The 18,832-nt window shown below is 48.6% G+C and overlaps 1 protein-coding gene across 2 annotated transcripts in view; it reads left to right on the forward strand.

The window, feature by feature from the left end:
* Window positions 1-17,837, forward strand: part of PSTPIP1 (proline-serine-threonine phosphatase interacting protein 1) — a 50,605-nt gene extending 32,768 nt beyond the window's left edge. For both annotated transcript variants that reach the window (XM_083399107.1, XM_083399106.1), the window contains exons 5-15: window positions 724-830; window positions 3,273-3,335; window positions 4,682-4,780; window positions 6,543-6,588; window positions 6,803-6,882; window positions 7,208-7,306; window positions 7,912-8,008; window positions 9,015-9,102; window positions 10,291-10,361; window positions 12,117-12,217; window positions 14,347-17,837. In XM_083399107.1, coding sequence (XP_083255233.1) covers window positions 724-830; window positions 3,273-3,335; window positions 4,682-4,780; window positions 6,543-6,588; window positions 6,803-6,882; window positions 7,208-7,306; window positions 7,912-8,008; window positions 9,015-9,102; window positions 10,291-10,361; window positions 12,117-12,217; window positions 14,347-14,478 — 983 coding nt within the window. In that variant the 3' untranslated portion in view covers window positions 14,479-17,837. The remainder of the gene's footprint in view (window positions 1-723; window positions 831-3,272; window positions 3,336-4,681; window positions 4,781-6,542; window positions 6,589-6,802; window positions 6,883-7,207; window positions 7,307-7,911; window positions 8,009-9,014; window positions 9,103-10,290; window positions 10,362-12,116; window positions 12,218-14,346) is intronic.
* The last annotated feature ends 995 nt before the right edge of the window (window positions 17,838-18,832 follow it).

The following is an 18,832-nucleotide window of genomic DNA, read 5'->3' on the forward strand; positions in this document are numbered from 1 at the left end:
AGTACAATAATTAATATTATGGAATCCCTAGAGTCTCTGACCACTTGAAGTGTAACAACACACACTACAATTCTCTCAGCAGTGAGAAGCTCCGGGGGCAAAGCACTTTCCTAGGCTTGGTTTCTCCTGAAGGAAACTTGTGGGAGGGTCCCTGGTGTGCTTAGTTACAAATACTTGTGCTTCAAGCCAACCTGTTTACTGAACAGCCATCCTGATTCATTTGCGGGGTGATAGGAGGACGATGCCAGCTTTTTAATGAGCATTCACCCTGATTTGTCTGTGGGGAGGTTAGAAAGCGCTGTTGGAGGAAATATTATTTCACCCTTTCCTGTATTTCCTCATCGCTTTTGTTACTGCAAAAAACCGAATCTGTTTTGGGGAAGTGGGTTTGTTGCGCAAGACCTCTCAATCCGCACTAATTGCCCAACCTGAATCTTCCAAGATGTGATAGTGGCAGGTTGAAAGTGCCCCATCAGGCACTAGTTTTGAAGTGTGTTTGCGCAGCTTGCTTATTTTACTTTACTCACTGGGAATAAAGGATGCTGTCAGTTTGTACGCAAAGACCAGCAATGCTGAGCAGACACACCAACAGTGAACATCCTCATGCTGGCTAAGGATACTTTCACTGTGACTGTGAAGGAAAGGTCACCTGCAAAGGTGGGATTGCTCAGCTCCTGTGTAGAAGATTCATCCGGACAAACTCTGCATTCTGATTTTCTGCAGAAATTGAAAGTATTGGGAACTCTCACATCCAGCTGGCCATAATGATGAAGGAGGAACTGAAGGGCCTGGAAGAATTCAGAGAAAGGCAGAAGGAGCAGAGGAAAAAGGTGAGGCATAAAATAATGGTCACCCCAGGAGGAGTGAACAGTTGGGTCCCCAACTAGATAGCAAAGGCACAGAGCAGCAGCAAAGACATTTATGTATTATATTATTGATTATGAAGATGTTTATATCACCATCATTAATAATGAAAATGGATATTAATTACTGTATAAATAATATGAATGGTGATGATAATGACCATAACCCAATTAAAGAAGGTTAGTTGATTAACTATATGCATTTCAGTTGATTAAGTCTGCATCAAGTGGGAAAAGCACAATAGTTCTAAAGAGAGAGAGAATTTTTCTTTGTTTTCAGAGGATGCATCCAGGCATCACAGGCAGACATGGCCTTTAAAGAAGCCTTCCCCGTTCCCTTCTCTCCAGAATCATTAGTCTCAGAGAGCAGAAACTGGAATCAACTGTGGAGCAAGAGAGTTAGCAGCAGTCTGTTTGATGCACCCAGGCCCAGCTGGGGAGGGTGGCCTAATTTTTTTCCAAGCAAAAGAGACAGGGAGACTTTTCTTGCCCAGCCAGCACGGCCAGTGGCCAGAGGTGCAACGAGGTTTGAAAGGCCAGGTTCCCTATTCCTGCCTGGGATTCATTCTGAGGACCCAGGATGATAGTGGCAGTGCAGAGAGGAAGGTGCTGGAGGCCCTCTCCTGAGTCACCTGGCAGAATCTCAAGTCTGCTTGGGAAATAGGAAAGGATCTCTTTCCCCTCTGGCTGCCCTGTTTTCCACTGATGTCTCAATTAACTTTGAAATATATGTGAGACTTAAGGGACAGGTGCATAATTGAAAGGGGCAAATGCACTAGAAATCTCATTTGTTCCTCTTGCTCATCTATTTTATACACCCCTGTGTATTATTTAAAAGGCTAAATCAGCCCAGGCAATGTAGAAATATACTTTTTAAACAAAACAAGAACCCCACAGGGCCTGATGCACCTAAAATTGTTGCAGCTCAATCCCAGTGAAATCAGTTTGTCTCTTGTGCTTTCAGTCAGACTGAGAGCCAAACTTCACATGACAGGCACTGCTGTGATTCTTGAAAGGGCAGATCCACCCCATACATTTGAAGACGTTCAGCATTTACATTTAAAGCATGTGACTTCACCCAAAGAATCCTGGGAACTGTAGTTTAAGGATGCTGGGAATTGTAGCTCTTTCTTCCAAATGAAAAAGCTGAAGGAGGCTGTAATCAGAAGTAGAGAAAACAGGCAGAACAACTTGGTCTTCCCCCTTCCTGTTTCCCTTTGGTTGCTTACATTCCTCTCTAAGCTGCTTTTCTCATTCAGAAGGAAGAGATCTGGTGGGGAAATTTTGGGGGGAACTACAGGGAGGGAAAAAGTTAAACAATCCCCTCTCCCAACACTCCGTGCCTTCCAATTCCAGCTTTCCTTGGCTATTTTTCATTTTAAAAGAAAACTTTAGGGAGAAGAAAGAAAGAAAGAAAGAAAGAAAGAAAGAAAGAAAGAAACTGTCCATCGTGTGCACTTTGACCTTCCATGAAGCCTAACTTGCATCGGATATTGAGGGGCTTCTTTTCAAAGACGTGCTGCCATTTCTCCAGTTTGTGAATTCTGACCCAGGTCCCTCCAGGCTGCAGATCAGAGTACGAAGGGACTCAACTTCGCCCAATAACTTAGGGACAGCATCCCTGTAAATGGTCCTCTGATGTTTGAGAGACATTAATATATTGGACGTGATTGACAGACAGGCTGTATCCTAACTCTCCGCTTTTCCTGAATGGAGGTGACAAGTGCCGCTGGGTTTAAGTGTGGAGAAGGGCTTTCTGAGGATGTTGCCCTATTGCCTCTGCTGACAAATAGGCAGCCAGAGCACAAGGAGAAGCGCTGCGTCACTCAGATCCGCAAAGGGAGACAAGGCACCTTCAAGGCTTCCTCCCAAATGTTTACTTTTTATGCTTTGGTTTTTTACTTGTTTGGTGGTGGGTCGGGCGCTGCCTGCTTTTTTGCCTGTGTTCTGTTTTGAGGTGTGCACAGGGGTTTTGTCTGTTTGAGGTGGTGTTCCAAGGTTCACCAGTCGTCTGGAATTGTGTGAATGCAGCAAGATTGCCTCTGATGTGTCTTTAACTTGCACTATTTCAGCTCTGCACGGCTGAAGGCAGGCTTGTTGAAATCACACAAATTTAATCCAAGCAAGGCAGAGAGCTTAAAATTGGGTTGCCCAGTTTCAAAAAGGGAAAATCCAAAGTTTTTTTTTTTATGGGAGGGGACAGACAAAGCTGTTAAGCTATTTTTAAGGAAATTTGTCAAAATATAGACCTCCAACATGGGTTGCATATGTCTGGATTTTCCCGGACATTTCAGCAATTTCTGCCCCGAATCCCAGTTCTATCCAGGAAATTCCAGATGTAGGGCAGCCCCAGCTTAAAAGCTCTTTTGCTGGGGGACAAGAGTTGTAAATCTTCTGTGTTTCCTGCAGTATGAAAGTACAATGGAGCGAGTGCACAAGAACAAGCTCTCAATGTACAAGAAGACCATGGAGGTAAGAAATGAGCTTAAAGAGCACACATATTTCACCACAGCCTAAATAATTGCTTTAATCAGGCTGAGGATGGGGCCCCTTACCATGGAGCTCACCTAGGCATGAGTGACTGAAGTCCCTTCTTGCCGGTGGGTCTCCTCTGAGGGAGAGAGTTGCCCTCCAAACATGGGATTATGGGATTCCCAGAGGCACTTGGTTGGCCACCATGGGAAAGAGGCCCTTGGCAGTGGCAGACTTTAAAATTCCAGTGGTGCCCTGAGTGAGCCCAAAATTTGGCAGCCCTGCCTCCCTCCTTCCATTCTGCTCATTGCAGAAGCCGGGGGCACAGGAAGGGGGGTGTGGGGCACAGGAAGGGGTGTGTGGCGGGAGCGGACCTCCCCGGGTGTTTTCACTGAGGGGGGTGACATTTGGCAGTCACGGGCAGGCGGCAACTCGCTCCGCCCCCAGCCGCTGGGCGCACCCCAGTGCCTACCCCGCGCCTGGGAGGGCACCCTTTGCGCCCCACCCCCCTCAGGAGTGCACCCGCCCTGGGCAGCGCGGGCATATGCTCCGCCGCTGGGGAAGCCATGACTCTAAAGCGGTATCACAGTGAATCCTACATTCGTAGGGATTCCCAAGGGTCATCTAGTCCAACCCCCACAATGCAGGCTTTAAATGCAATGCATTTTAATGTCCCTAGGAATTAATGAGCCCAAGTTCGTCAGTGAGTCCATTCTGAGTAGGACTAGCCTAGGACACTATCCTAAGAAGGGCCTTCAGCTTCTGGGGATTCCCTGCTGTCGTGCTGCCAGCTCCCTCCCTCCCTCCCTCGCTCCCTCGCTCCCTCCCTCTCCTCCAATTTCATTTAAAGGTAAAGGTAAAGGTACCCCTGCCCGTACGAGCCAGTCGTGTCCGACTCTAGGGTTGTGCGCCCATCTCACTTAAGAGGCGGGGGGCCAGCGCTGTCCGGAGACACTTCTGGGTCACGTGGCCAGCGTGACGAAGCTGCTCTGGCGAGCCAGCACCTGCGCCGCACATGGAAACGCCGTTTACCTTCCCGCTAGAAAGCGGTCCCTATTTATCTACTTGCACTTGGGGATGCTTTCGAACTGCTAGGTGGGCAGGAGCTGGGACTGAACGACGGGAGCTCACCCCACCGCGGGGATTCGAACCGCCGACCATGCGATCGGCAAGTCCTAGGCGCTGAGGTTTTACCCACAGCGCCACCCGCGTCCCACCCAATCTCATTTACTTATTTTTTATTCATTTTATTTATTAAATTTATTTATTAAATTTATACTGCCCTATACCCATTGATCTCAAGGTGGTTCACAACACATTGACGGTATTTATATCTTTGCCTGCAGTCAAAGAAGTCTTATGAGCAGAAGTGCAAAGACACCGATGAGGCTGAACAGACCTTGGAGAGGATAAGTGCTGTGGGCAACCCAAAGCAAACAGAAAAGGTATCCTAGAATCTCAGTGGTCTTTCAAGGGAGCAGCTGGGCTTCCAGCAAACGCCTGCTTTTCGCTGTGGTGGTCTCCCTGGTTCCTGGGTTGTCCCATTTGACTCAGCTGATGAAAGATTCCTACACAGTGGGAAAACTAGGGTGTCATTTCTCCCTTAGCTAGAGGGGGAGGAGAAATTTGGGTTGGCCTGTATTTTAATGCAAACACAGCTATCCTTCAAAATTCACAATTCCCAAGGATTGCTTTGTTAGAAACTTGTGTGCGTGGTCAACAGGAAAATGACCCATTTGTATTTATCTGGTACCCTTTTGTTGAATTCGCTAACACAAAAAGAATAACAAGTCTGTTCCTGTTCAGTGCAGATTGGGTTGGCTATTTTAGTCAGTTGGCTTGTATGCTAAAGATGGTATATTTATTCCTTGTATGGGCTGGCTTTTGATAGTGTTGTATATTATGCTAATGGGAAGAATTTTGGTAACTACTGAGGGTGGCTGGGTGGGGTTTGGAGGTGATTTGAGCTGTAACTCTGATATATGTACTCTGTATATGTTGTATATTGTTATAGATTTGGGGGGAAGCCTCCAAACCCTAGAAATTAATAAATGGCAGGATTTGGATTATTTGGGATGTGAAGGGAGAAACGCCAGCTGCAGAGGAATTCCTGGGCCAGCCTTGGCCAGATGGGCAGGGATGTCCAGCAACCTCGATGGAGGAGTCAGGGGCTGGGAGTCAGGGGGGCTCTGCTCTGGCTCCACAGTTGGAGGCAGCAATGCTTCTGAATACGAGTTTCTGGAAACCGCAGGTGGAGCGCGGATTGCTCTTGTGCTTGAGTCCTGCTTGTGGGTTTTCCGTCTAGGTATTTGGTTGGACATTGTGAGAACAGGACTAGAGAGGCCATTTTGGCTCTTCTTGTGTTGGCAAGGGTATCCAGTACTGTCAGGGCTGGCTCCTGGTCCCAGCTCACAGAGGACCAACGCTGGCTGGTATTTATGTACAAAAGTCTTTATTGAAGTACAGTTTCCATTTCCACGCCGCAGCGCTCCAGCTCTACGTCTAGACTTTAGACCGGCGAAGCTCCATCTGAGTCCCCGCCCCCTGTACACCAGTTTAAGACTCTAGCTTTACTCCACCTCTTCTTTCTCCTCTGGGTCCTGCTGCCCTCCGGGGCCCCTGTCTCCCTGGATTCCTCTGAGGCTGACGATGACCCCCCTGACTCCTCCCTCTCTCTTCGGCGGGCTTTAGGACCTGGCTCTCTTCCCGGGCTGCCCACTGTGCCTCCCTCCTGTACATTTGAACTTGGCGCGCGCACGCGTTTAACTTTCCTGATGACCGTTTCCTCACTCCCCGACGGAGGTGTGGTCAATCCTGCCTCACGTTCTCCCGCTGGCAGCGCTCCACCTGATCCCGATGCCTGGGACTCCTCCCCCCTACTGCACTCTGGGGGGGACGTGGGCCCTGATTTCCAACTGCTACTCTCTGAGTCCCCTCTGCCCCCTTCTTCCCGAGGTGTCCCCCTGGGCACTCCCCTTGCCCTGACCATGGGAGCTCCTTTCTGTGAATCGTCCGATTCACTGGAAAGACTCAGAGACCTCGGATCGCTGTCATCGCTGACATTTCCTTCGGACTCCTCCCCTTCACTCTCCATTTCCTCCTTATCCTGTGCCTCTGCTCCTGAACCCCTGACAAGTACTTACAATAATTAGCATCCCTTCTCTTTCTTCTGCAGAGCCATGACAGTCTTCTCTTTTTATATTTCAGAGTCAGACCAAAGCAAGGCAGTGCAAAGAGGCAGCAAATGAAGCAGGTACTGTCCAGAAAACCCACAGTAGGTCACATGTGCCCCACACTGCTGGGGCAGGCACAGGTCCTGGCAACCCAGCCATCCGGGAGGGTCTTCCTGTTCTTTTAAGTCCTGGGTATTTTGTCCTGGAGGATTCCTAATCATGGGGTGGGGCTACACAAAGAGAGACTTGTACCTCATTGGTGAACACCTCTCATTTGTTTTTCTGCTGCTGCAGAAAGAGTGTATAAGCAGAACATAGAATTGCTGGATCAGGCCCGGACTGCCTGGGAGCAGGAGCATATCAGCACTTGCGAGGTAAGAGGTTTGCATTTGGAAAGCACTTTGTATCCACGGCTCAATATGAGCCGCAGCTTTCGTGGTCCACTGATGCCTATGCATTCTCCGTGTTGACATGTGGGACTTCTGCATGCCATGTTGGAATGGGGTCAGGTCCAGGTTTTGCAAAGCCCTTCCGTGAGTCTGCACCACCTTGCTGCAGCAGGTCCCTGGGGCCCCTAGCCGTGGCTCCCCTCCTGAGTGTCGCCCCTTGCCAAATGCCCAAGCTGCCACCTTTGGACGGTGGCCCTGACGCAGAACACCATGGAGCCAACGGAACCCCCTTTGTCCTTCATGGATACAGGCCTTCCAGCTCCAGGAATGCGACCGAATCACCATTCTCCGGAATTCCCTGTGGGTCCATTGCAACCAGCTCTCCATGCAGTGCGTGAAGGACGATGAGGTAAGGGGAATGCACGCCAGCGGTGGCATAGTGGTTGGAATGTCAGCCTAGGACCTGGGAGGCCAGGGTTGGAATCCTGCCCCCCTTTGCCATGAAGCTCTCCACTTGGGCCAGCTCTCAGCTTGACCCACCTTACTGGGTTGTTGCTGCGAGGATCCAGTGGGGGGGGGGAGGAGGGCTATCTAGCACCACCTTGAGCTCCTTGGAGGGAAGAAGGTGGGATAGAAAGGAAATAAATAAAGCTGAGGCTAAAGTGGAAGGGAATCCCAGAAACTCAGAAGAGATCCAAGGGATTCCTAGTAACCATTAAACAACAAAATGGCCCAGAGCATTGAGGAAGAGCGCAACACTTTCAACCGCAACTTAACTCCTAAAAAACATGTTTTTGTTCTATTTATTTATGAAGCACCTGAAGGTCTCAGTAGCCTCATCAGAATTAAGGCTGCAACAGGCTCTCTGCCCACAGTCTTAGAATCTTAGCCTCAGAAAAACCCATTTTCAAGGAAGGAACTAAGATGACTGGTGTCAAAAGAAGCAAAAGTTTTTGGTTCATAAAATGTGCTGATCAGGAGCCAACCCGTGTCTTCCCTTTCTCGCTCTCCCAGCTGTATGAAGAGGTCCGCGTGAGCCTGGAGAACTGCAACATAGACTCGGATATGAGTCACTTCGTTCAGAATAAGATGACTGGGATGGAGCCACCAGGTAACCCAGCTGAGGGAACTTTTTTATTTAGCGCTTTTGGTTGTCTGATTGTCACCTCTGACCTCCAGAAAGGAGGGGTGGGAATAAGGGCGACTGGAAGGCCCTTCCCAGGCAGCTAGTCCAGCCCCCGGCTGCTGCTGCTGCTGCTGCTGCTGCAGGAGACTTGCTGCAGCAGCATTGCTTGTAGGTGGTGACCATCCAGCCTCTGCTTATAAGCAGCGTTCAAAATTCACCAGGCGCCCGTTGCCCCTGGCTCTCATCCCCTTGCGACCAAATGAGGATGCCCGGGGGCTAGAATGGCTCCTGTCGCCTCCACCATCTGGAGGGGCCTCCCTGGGGTCCTTGGATCTAGACTGCTTTCACACACCAGTACCACAACCTGTGAAATTATATCCATTATATTTTATCCACACGATCGGAATGTATTTCAGAAACCCAAAGGTTGTATTCTGGGGGGTGGGGGGGGCAACTAGGCATTCCGTTTTGGCAACTGTAACCTTGGTTTAAGGAGCCATTTGACACCGAGCTTATAGATCTGAATTTCTAACACTGCTTATGAGCTTCTAAGAAAGGAGAGTCCACCATCTTTCCTAAGCAGCCGGTTCCACTCTTGAATGGCCCACACTGCCAGGAAGTTCACATACTTAGCTGAGATCCCTTTTTGTGGAATTTGAATGTGTTTTGTTTGGATTCCACATTCTGCTGCAGCAGGAATGGGGAACTTCCTATCTGGCCCTTGGGGCTTTTCCGAGCCCCCCCCAACCCCCCTCGTGCCCTCTTCAAAGGGGAATGTCCGGAAGATCCTTTGCTTCCCATTCCACTCCCAAGCCATCACCAGTAGCATTCCCCTGCCAGACCATTAGAAACGTGCCATTCTTAAAATATTGTGAAAGGTTTTAAATGTGAGCTTCAGAGGAGAGAATGACCATGCGGTAGTGGGGGGGGGGAATGGTACAACGATGCTGAGCTGGTTTTTCCCATGCCTTCCACCCCTTCTCCAATGCAGCTGCCATTGGCTACGAAAACTACTACGACCGGGTCCTGACGGCTAAAACCTGCAGCAGCCCCGTCCCGACATGTGGGATGATGAAGAGGTAACACAGGCCCACTGGGGGACTCTCCCAAGAGACTTTGGGGAAGCTTTCTCTGCACAGGTGTAGAGCCATGTGTGTTTTTTTGGGGGGGGGGTTGTCTTGGGGAATATGCAGTCACCAGGCTCCCCTTTGTGAGTTAGGACATCTCTGCTAACTTTAAAAAATAAAATAAAATTGAATAACAAAATAATCGACACACAGAGCTTTTGTTAAAGTCAAAAGAAAAATAAAAAGTCAGGAGGGAATAAAACAGATATGATTATTATATTATTAAAATTGGGTATGAAAACAGCAATTTAAGAGGCAGAGAAGCTGCCAAATAAAATCCTATTTCTTTTGTAAATCACCTTGAGGTCCTTCTGCGATCAAAGAGTCTATAAATTTTATTAAATAAATAATAAAAGGAAGGAGTTGGGAAGGAGTTTGCCACCCACATGACTGCGTTGCCATATATGTAATAAAAAACCTCAAAACAGAAGTGAGACCAGAGGGATCAGAATCCCACCACCCCCACCCCCCCGGCTGCAGGGAAAGTTGCAGCTCAGTTCCTCTGAAATACCAATGAACACAACTCTCTTGAACCAGGGATCTCGGGTGTCGCATGAACTGTCTCTCCAGGCCTGAGCGATGACACTGTGCCATCTTGATGGCTGGCCATGGGCTTTCCTTCCGACTCTGGGCCCAATCCACCCAGCAGGAAAGGGCAAGGGGACTGACTTTTGCCACTGCTTGCACACTTGGGGAGGTCAGGTGTCCAGGCAGCAAGGGGGAGGCGGGGGCAAGAGGTGGCCTGTGGGATTCATTGCCCCTTCAAGCACTGCATTCTGGCTTCGAGAAGCGTTGATGTATTTCATGGAGGATGGGGCTGCCCATTGATACTAACCAGGACGGCAACATGGAGCCACCATGTTCAGGGGCAGTCTACCCCTGCACAGCAGTTGCAGCAGGAGAGGCCTGCTTCCCAGAGGCACCTGGTGAAGCAGGCAGGCCTTGGGTCTGATCTAGCAGGGCTCCTCTCACGTTCCTAAGAGGGGGGCATGGCCAGGAGGCTGTGGAAGTCCTCTGTGGGGGCCCTGAGGGTGACCCTCAACGCTGGCCATGAGCGCAGGAGCCATGATAAATAAGAAAGGAGGGGGCTGACAATGCCTCTTGCTCTGAAGCTCATCCTGGGTTCTTATGGCTCCACAGATTCTCTGGATTGCTCCACGGAAACAACCGAAACACCTTGGACAGTATTGTTCCCACAGCTCCACCAGCTGGTATGTTTGTTCAACTGATGTTCTTTTTAGGAAGCGAGCCCACATTTTAAAAGGGCCATTGGCACCTTCTCAGGATTAAACACAAATCCACCCCCTTCACTCTTTGGGGCATTGCTGTGTTAATCTGTTTAAAGGGACTCAAAGCTTGCAACAGATGGGTGTTTTTTCCTATTCCCCCAAGAGCACTTGATGGAGAAAGGGGGGCCCAGCAGGGGAAGGGAGGGGCTGCTGTTCGCCTCCCGTCAGGCTCTGCTTGCCTCTGTGTAAGCTGGGGTGGGGGGCAGGGGAGAGGGAGAGGAACAGTGGTGCCAGGCGATCTGTTTTTGCCAGAGCAATCAAGGCCATCAGCAGAAGCACCTCACAGAGCTCTGCGCAGGCTCCCATCATCAGCTGGTGGCTGGGGCTTGGGCGCTTTGTGCACAGAGCTACACAGTCCCTGGAAACCAGCTGATTATTGCCCCTGGCTAAACCTGGCGCCCCTTTGCAGCTGTGCCTGCAAAGGCCCTTGGGTCCCCCTGGTGGGACGGTGGGCGTGGCTTGGCCAAAACATGCTTGTGGGCCACATGGGGAGGCCTGGTGCACAGGGTGCAGCTATTGCAGCAATGCTGTCAGGACTCCGTCTTGCAAAGGAAGTGAACCTCAGGTCATGGAAGAAGCAGGAGCAGGCAAAAGGAGCCCAGAGAAACAAAGATTGCCTGAGTTTGGGTTTGGCACAGAAGAGGCATTGCGCAAAGCTGCCCGCCTGGCTCCTGCTGCTGCTCAGGGCAGTGTGATGAGGACGACGACGATAAACTGTGTATTTAGTTAGTTCATAAGATTCATACACCACTTGAATGTAAAAGAAACCCCCCAAAGTTAACATGCATATTAAGATTACCTCAACTTTCTAAGCATGTGTGGGCTTGTCTAAGCAAGAATATTTTTATCAGGTGCCAAAAGGAATGAGTCCAGTGAAGGCGCCTGCTTGATTTCAATGGGCAGGGAGTGCCAAGGATGAGGTGCTGCCCCACTTAGGCCTTCCCTTCCCAGTTCCTGCCGCTCAGGCATCCTTGAAGCCCTCCATGCTCTGAGACCAAAGAGCACCTCCCCCATCTCAGCTGGGGCAAATATTGATATTGATGGACTGCCCTCCCTGCGGATGTGTGTCTCTCTCACCCATGTCTGGAGGAATTTTAAAACACTTCTGTTCACACAGACTTTTGATGGCTGAAATACAGTTATTGGCGACTGTGAAAAAAGTAGCTGTGAGGTGCAATTGCTTTTGTTTTACACTTTTTGCATAGTGTTTGTTGCCTTTTGGGAGGATAGAAATCAGTGATCTCTAATAGGTATCCACCCCAGAGAATTAATCTGATTTGGTGTTGCTAGTTTGTTCTGTATAATTTTATGATATTTTAATGATTTTATTGTACACTGCCACGGTAGTCTTTTAATGAGCTGGTGGTTAATAAATACTCATAATAAACAATAAAATCCCTTTTAAAAAATGATCCCATTCTTTGAGGTTTCAAAACAGTACCGGTACTTGAAAACAATTGCTGAGGCCAAAATATTTTCTTTGTGCTATGAATGCATCATGGAATTAATGTGGTTACTAAGGCTAAATCTAGATAGACGGGTTCAATTGCACCTGCTGAGCTGCCACCTTGGAATGCCTCAGTACATTCCTGGGAGTTGCCTGTATAGAGAACAGATTCTCTCCCCTTCTGAGCACTTGCACAGGATCCCAAGCAGTTAACCCCTTTGTTCCCACAGCTGAGAAAGCAGATGGTGTTTATGCAGCAATTCACGTAGCCCAAGAAGAAGAATTTTCTACATCTGAGGACTACAGAGTCCTCTATGATTACACAGCCCAGGTAAGCATCAAATCCCCCCAGGTGCATACAGCAGGGGTCAGCAAACTTACTGCACCTCGGGACAGTGTCTCCAGCGCTGATCGCGCTACGGGCCAGAGGGCTGGAGGGTGGGGGAGCACGTGCCCATATGCGTGGGCACACGCTATTTCTGGCACACTTCCGGGTTGGAGGAGCACCGAAAATAGCTTGTGCGCATGCGCAAGCATTATTTCCGGTGCTCCTCCAACCCAGAAGTGGGCCGGATAAATGAGTCCCTCGGGCCTTATCCTTCCCTTAGTTTGGGGACCCCTGGCATAGAATCTGCTTAAACAAAATCAATATCAATCTGAACACAAACTCCAGGAGGTAAATGTGGTTTTATTTTTATTGGCTGATTGATTGAATGAATTGCCTTTAAGTGGAGGCCATGCACAGCTGACGTGCTTCCTCGCAGGCCGCTTTCGTGATCCCAAAAACAAGGATGAAAATCCTTAAACACAAAGCCACTGAGCAGTTCCAGTTAAACTATCCCAAGAAATGGGAGCTGCAGAGAGAGCTCTTCCTCTGATCTCTCTGCATGCAGTAGTAGTAGTAGTAGTAATTTTATTATTTATACCCTGCTTATCTGGCTGGGTTTCCCCAGCCACTCTGGGCGGCTTACAGCACATTAAAAATTGTAAAACATTAGACATTAACAATTTCCTGATACAGGGTTGCCTTTAGATGTCTTCTAAAAGTCAGATAGCTGTTTATCTCCTTGATATCTGATGGGAGGGCGTTCCACAGGGCGGGTGCCACTACCAAGAAGGCCCTCTGCCTGGTTTCCTGTAACCTCACTTCTCACAGGAGGGAACCGCTAGAAGCCCCTCGGAGCTGGACCTCAGCGTCCGGGCGGAACGATGGGGGTGGAGACGGTCCTTCAGGTATACTGAACCGAGGGCGTTTAGGGCTTTCAAGGTCAGTACCAACACTTTGAATTGTGCTCGGAAACGTACTGGGAGCTAGTGTAGGCCTTGAAAAAAAATCAGTGACAGGAGACATCAGCTGAAGCCCAGGAGCACAGCAGAACTACCTTGAGATCCCTTACTCCACACTCCAAGGCAAAGAGCCCGCGGGTAGAATTTCCTATCAGAGCTGGTTCCTGGGCAAAGTGACAAGCCCCTGGCCTCACAGGGTGGCTGGGAGCAGGGCTGTTGAGTCCTGCTGCTGCTGCTGTTCTCCACAATGCTGCAGATGGTCTTCATGTTGGGAAGTTGAATGGCAGCTCCATCAGCTGCTAGAGCTCCAGGTAAGGAAACGCTTTGTGGGCGCCAAAGTCACAAGTCAGCAATGAGCTCCGTCTGGGCGCCTGGTACCCAGAGCAGCTTTGGCTGCTGTGTATGTTCACAATTTGATTTGGGTCATGGTAACCAGGTTATAGAGTTTAGCATACATTAACGAAAAGGAAGGCCATCACCTGATTAAAGAAACGTGTTGATCTATCAACTAAGTTATAATTAATTGGTCAGTCAGTCACTTAATTTTGCTTAAGGTTGTGCTTGTTACTAAAATTAACATTCTGAAAAAGGGGGAAGAGGCTGGAGGGGCTCCTTGGCCCTTTATGGTATGCAGGGCCGGGGGGGGGGGCACTTCAAGGCCACAGGCTGATTGTGGCCCTCCAGGTCTCTTTACCTGGCCCTCCAAACTCTTCCCAGGCAACACTCCACTTCCCAGCCACTAGCTCTGCTTCAAACCTGGAATGTTTTTGCCTGGCATGAATGCGTCCTTGATATCCGATAACCTCCCTTGCTTGTCTGGAGTGTGTGTGTGTGTGTGAGTGTGTGTGTGCAGAAGCCTGTCTAATGTGCAAAGGGAAACTTTAGTCTTGTTACTCCACCCACTTTTGCCTCTGGCTGAGCAAGGTTGCCCACCCATCAGAGCACCTGTAGCAGCACCTGGGTGGGACTGGGCAGCTCCACTCCCAACTATAGGTGTGGGAAAAGCATGGACCAACAGCAGCAAAATGCTGTCTCCACCTGAACAACAAGGGAGTCAGGCAGAAGGGATCTGGCCTAGCCTTCTACCTGGGATGGTGATGGAGAAGCCTGGGACCTTCCAGCTGCTGCTGGAGCAAACCTCTCTTCAGTCCTCCATTTGTTCTCTTTTTCTAGAATGAGGATGAACTGGATATCCAAGCAGGTGATGTCATCTCCATCATTGAAGTAGGCGATGATGGCTGGTGGACTGCAGAACAGAACGGAAAGCAAGGATTTGTGCCTGGGTCTTATCTGGAAAAACTTTGATGAGAGGAGCAACCTGGAGTGTTTGGATTTTCCCTTCTCCAACACCCCCCCCTCCAGATATGCCTTTTAATAATCTTTGTGAATGTCATTAAATGAAGAGCTATGGGTCTACACTTAAATTTAACAGAGATTGCTGCCTAGTGTCCCATGCTGCTAAAAACAAAACAGCACAACTACAAGATACACCCCTATCTATTTTAGCAGGCTTTGGTAACTTGCAGTCTTCCTGCTGTTGCTGAACTGCAACTCTTTGTCATCCCTGACCACTGGTTGGGTGTGATGGGAGTTGGGAGCGGCGCAGGTTAGCAACCCCAGGTTTATGATTTCTAAGATGATGGCCTCATAAGGGATCCACAGAGGACCTCTCTAAAAGACCCTTTTGTTGCAACGCAGCCCAACTGGGCAGCAATGCAGCCATTTCAAGTGCCACTCTGGAGGAATGTCTTGGTTGGTGCTGGTGTCGTTCCTCTTCTCTCCAGCGGACGGAACCCAAAGCACATAGATCAAACCAGCCCTTTCCTGGCTCTGCAGTTGCCCCCTGGAAATGAAGGTGGGGGAGCTGTCATTGGAGCTGCACTCAGCAATCATTCAAATTCTCAGCTGCCTGGGATCAAAAGCTCCTTTGGAGGGGGATGAAATGCACTTGCAGTTGTTCCACTGGGGTGCCAACACTGGTTTCTGCCGCAGCTTGAGTTTAGGGTACCAGCAGCTGAGAATTTGAATACAGTGGTACCATGGTTTTTGAATGTAATCCATTCTGGAAGACCGTTCAAGTTCTGAAACGTTTGAAAACCGAAAACTCAACAGCTGACAGCTAGGCCTCAGGATCTTGCACTCAGCGGAAGCCGTGTGGCATGTTGAATTTCCGAAGCATCTACTTCCGGGTTTATGGCATTCGAAAACCAAAATGTTAGTCAACGGAGATGTTCGAAAGCCGAGGTACCACTGTACAAGTGGCAAGCAGCAAATGGAAGGCCTGAGAAATACTCCCATGACCTGCTCCAGGGACCCCTCTTGCAATGACACGCCAGACCGTTTCTTTCATTAGATAGAAAGAAACCCATCCTGTGAATTCTTTCAACTTGCAGATTCCTGCAGGTGTCCTAAGGCTACTGACGTACTCATCTCCCAATGGAAGCCAACTATGTATGCGCACCCTGAAGTCTCATGCCCTCCACAAATTTGCTCACGGGTTGGATAGACTGAGCAAGGGCCTTTTTGAGCCCCTTCTGAGCCATCCACACCAAACTATGCCAGCATTTATTTGCCGCCCAGTTGCACCACCTGCAGGAGCTACACGAGGAGAGAGCGCAGAAACAAGTTACCTGGGAACTCAGTCCAGCTTTGCTCTGGAGGCAGAGTGTGCTTGCTTTGGGAGGGAGGCGGGAGAGCATCTCCTGGGCTTTGGGGTTGACTCTAAAGGTATAGAAAGGAAGCAGGTGCCTCTAATAAATGAAAAAGGAAGGAGACAAGAATGGTCTTGTAACCTGACAGGGTTGTGTGAGATGGCGAGTGATGTGAATACTGAGAGTAATTTAATATATGTTTTAAACAAAAAAGTCAATGAATTTTCCGTGTTTCACTGATGAAAATTATGTTACAAGTAAAACATTAACGATGTTATATTTTTAAAAATGTAGTCTAAAGTATTTAATTGCAGACATATCATTTAACAGCATATCCAAAAGTTTTAAAATAATAAAAAATAGATTGCAATGAGCAAAATGGTGTAATTTTCTGTTAAGCTCTCTTAGCTTGTCATTTTACAGACTGAGAGTTTGGACAAGACTTTTTGCTGTTCCGAGACCACCTAATACTACTATAGCTGCCTAATTTCCCATTGCTAAATTACCACACCATTACATCCAATTCATGCAAACCATTTATCATGTGTCTTTCAGCTACATTTATCTCTTGTCCATCCAAAGATAGCTGCACAATGCCAAGTGCTCAAATCAGAGGAACAGAAATGTTAGGAGTAACAGGGGCTTCCTTCTCCCTAACGCCGTCTTCAGATTAATGTGTGGAGCTGCGCCTTAAGAGTGGCAGGCCCCACAGCTCAAACCATAACCCTCTGGCCAGAGAAAACACACTTTTGTGGGCACCTTTAAGCCTAGACAAGTTTATCATGGCATATTCTGTGAACCGCCCTGAGACCCCTGGGTATAGGGCAGTATATAAATTCAATGAATACTAATCTTATGAAGTGGCTAATCTTCAAGATGTCACACGGCTGTTCCTTTTGCTGCAAGACTAACATAGCTCCCTCTCTAGTCCCACTAGTCCCAGGGCTAGACAAGTGGTCATATGTTGAATGATGTTCTTCCCCCACATTCCTTGTCCAGATCACTTCATAACTGCTGGCATTGCACAATAGTGGAAGATCACACCTGAAGCACTTTTTGTAGGTATGTTTTGCAGGAAATTCCAATGACTACATTTCTTCCTCTTCCCGCAGAATTCCATTAGCAGGCATTATAGAGAACCTTATTAAAATGTTAAGAGTCAATCTTTCTCCTATTTTCTTCTTCCTCGGGTGACTCTGCCACTGTCTTCACTTGCAGTTATGGATAAATCTTTTAAGATACATGCACTTCAACTACTGCTCTTTCAATAGAAAAGGACGTAAAAATAGGCTTATTTCCTTTGAAATAATATGGGTGTTTATTAGCCGATGAGCTTGGAAAATAAGGCCTGTCACTGGTGCAGCTTAATCCCTACTTCAGTCAAAACAAAAGCCTCTGGTGAAGGTTTCTTTGCAGCTGGACCCGGAGGAAAGCTGGTTCATTTGGCTCCCTTGTCAGGATTTCTAATTTGACTTGACGGATGGTGTGCAGGGGAGGTGCTGTATGACAAAAGGCTTGTGCTCAGGGTGACTTCAACCAGCGGCATTCAGGAAGGGGGGATTTGGCTGCAGGGAGCAGACAGAGGCCAGTGGAGGAGCTGCTTGGGAAAGTGGTGATCTTTCACCCTTCTCCCAGCCAGAAGTGGGATCAGACAATGGGGCTGGGAGATGTGAGAAAAGTGTTGCCTCTGAATGGAAAATGGCAGGTGCCTCAGATCTCGGCACTGCAAGTGACACTAAATGGCCACTGTAGGCTTAGGATATTCAATACTAAGCTGAGCAAGGAGGCGGGGGGGGGGGGGCGGAGGGGGCAAAATGTGGGACCCAAGCGGCACTCAAGAAAGGGACTGCCTTTGATCTATACTTGCTCAGAGCTGGCTTCTCCCTGAAACTCATTGCTGTTAGGAGTTCCACATTCCAGATGCTGGGGCGTATTTCTTAATCTATTAATTTGAATGTGTAAACCCACCAATTGCTACAGGCTCAGGGAGGACAGATTAACCCCAAGTGTTTTGGGGGAAAAAAGCAATTAAGTCATTATCAAAAATCCCTTCACATCTTCCAATCTGATAATGTGTGCCAGCAATACCCTGCTGCTGTTTATATATAATCAGTTGCAGGGGAATAAACGGACACAAATCGGACATTAAAAATGTTAACACTCAAAATAGTGGGAGCATTTCAGTCTTGTTGGACATTCAGTAACAGAATTGGAAGTTGCCATGCTTTCGCTGGAAAGTATCAAAAGTGGGACTCCAGAAAGAAGCTGCAGAATTAGAATTCTGATGAAGACACCATCCTTATCTGTTCTGGGGCTAAATGGAGTCTGGTAGGGGCTAGAACAGTTCTTGTTTTGCCTATTCATTTCAGAGCTGGAAGTGGGTCACTACCCCTGCAATCATCTGCCCTTTTCAGTTGACTGTGTTTACTTGCCTGTAGCTCCTGGGCCTCACTTTGCAATAGCAACCCCCATGCTCTACACCTCTCTAAAAAGAGAGGCACCTGCCAATCGGAGGTAACACTTCAGGCTGAAGTAGGCGCTGGCCTACAAAAACTTATGCTACCATAATATTTGGACTGAAAAAATGTGGAAAGGTGAAGGATTGATAGACCACAGCCTGTTTGCTGCAGCCAGATAGACTGTTGTGTCGAACACCCCAAAAAGCACCACCAGTCTGTTACAAATGCTTAATTATGGTTACACATCAGAGATGAGGAGTTTCTTTCTGTCTATCCACAGCCGCGTTCCCTCGGGGGAACCTGTCCAGGGCCCACACGCTGGTGGAGGATGTGGCTGAGGGGGGCACTGGGGGGGGGGTGGACCAGAGCGCAAAGCAGAGCAGCCCACCCCTCGTCCCCAGAGGCAGCAGGGGGAGGGAGGTTTGAGCTGGCAGGATCCGAGGGGCTTGGGATATTATCCCCACAGGTACAAGATGCCCCATCTTTTACATAAACGAAAAGAATAAATATCTTAAGAGTGAGGCATTGATAAAAAATAGTTAAGCATGA

This window comes from Podarcis tiliguerta (genome assembly GCF_965153285.1).
Source record: "Podarcis tiliguerta genome assembly, chromosome: 9".
NCBI lineage: Eukaryota > Metazoa > Chordata > Lepidosauria > Squamata > Lacertidae > Podarcis > Podarcis tiliguerta.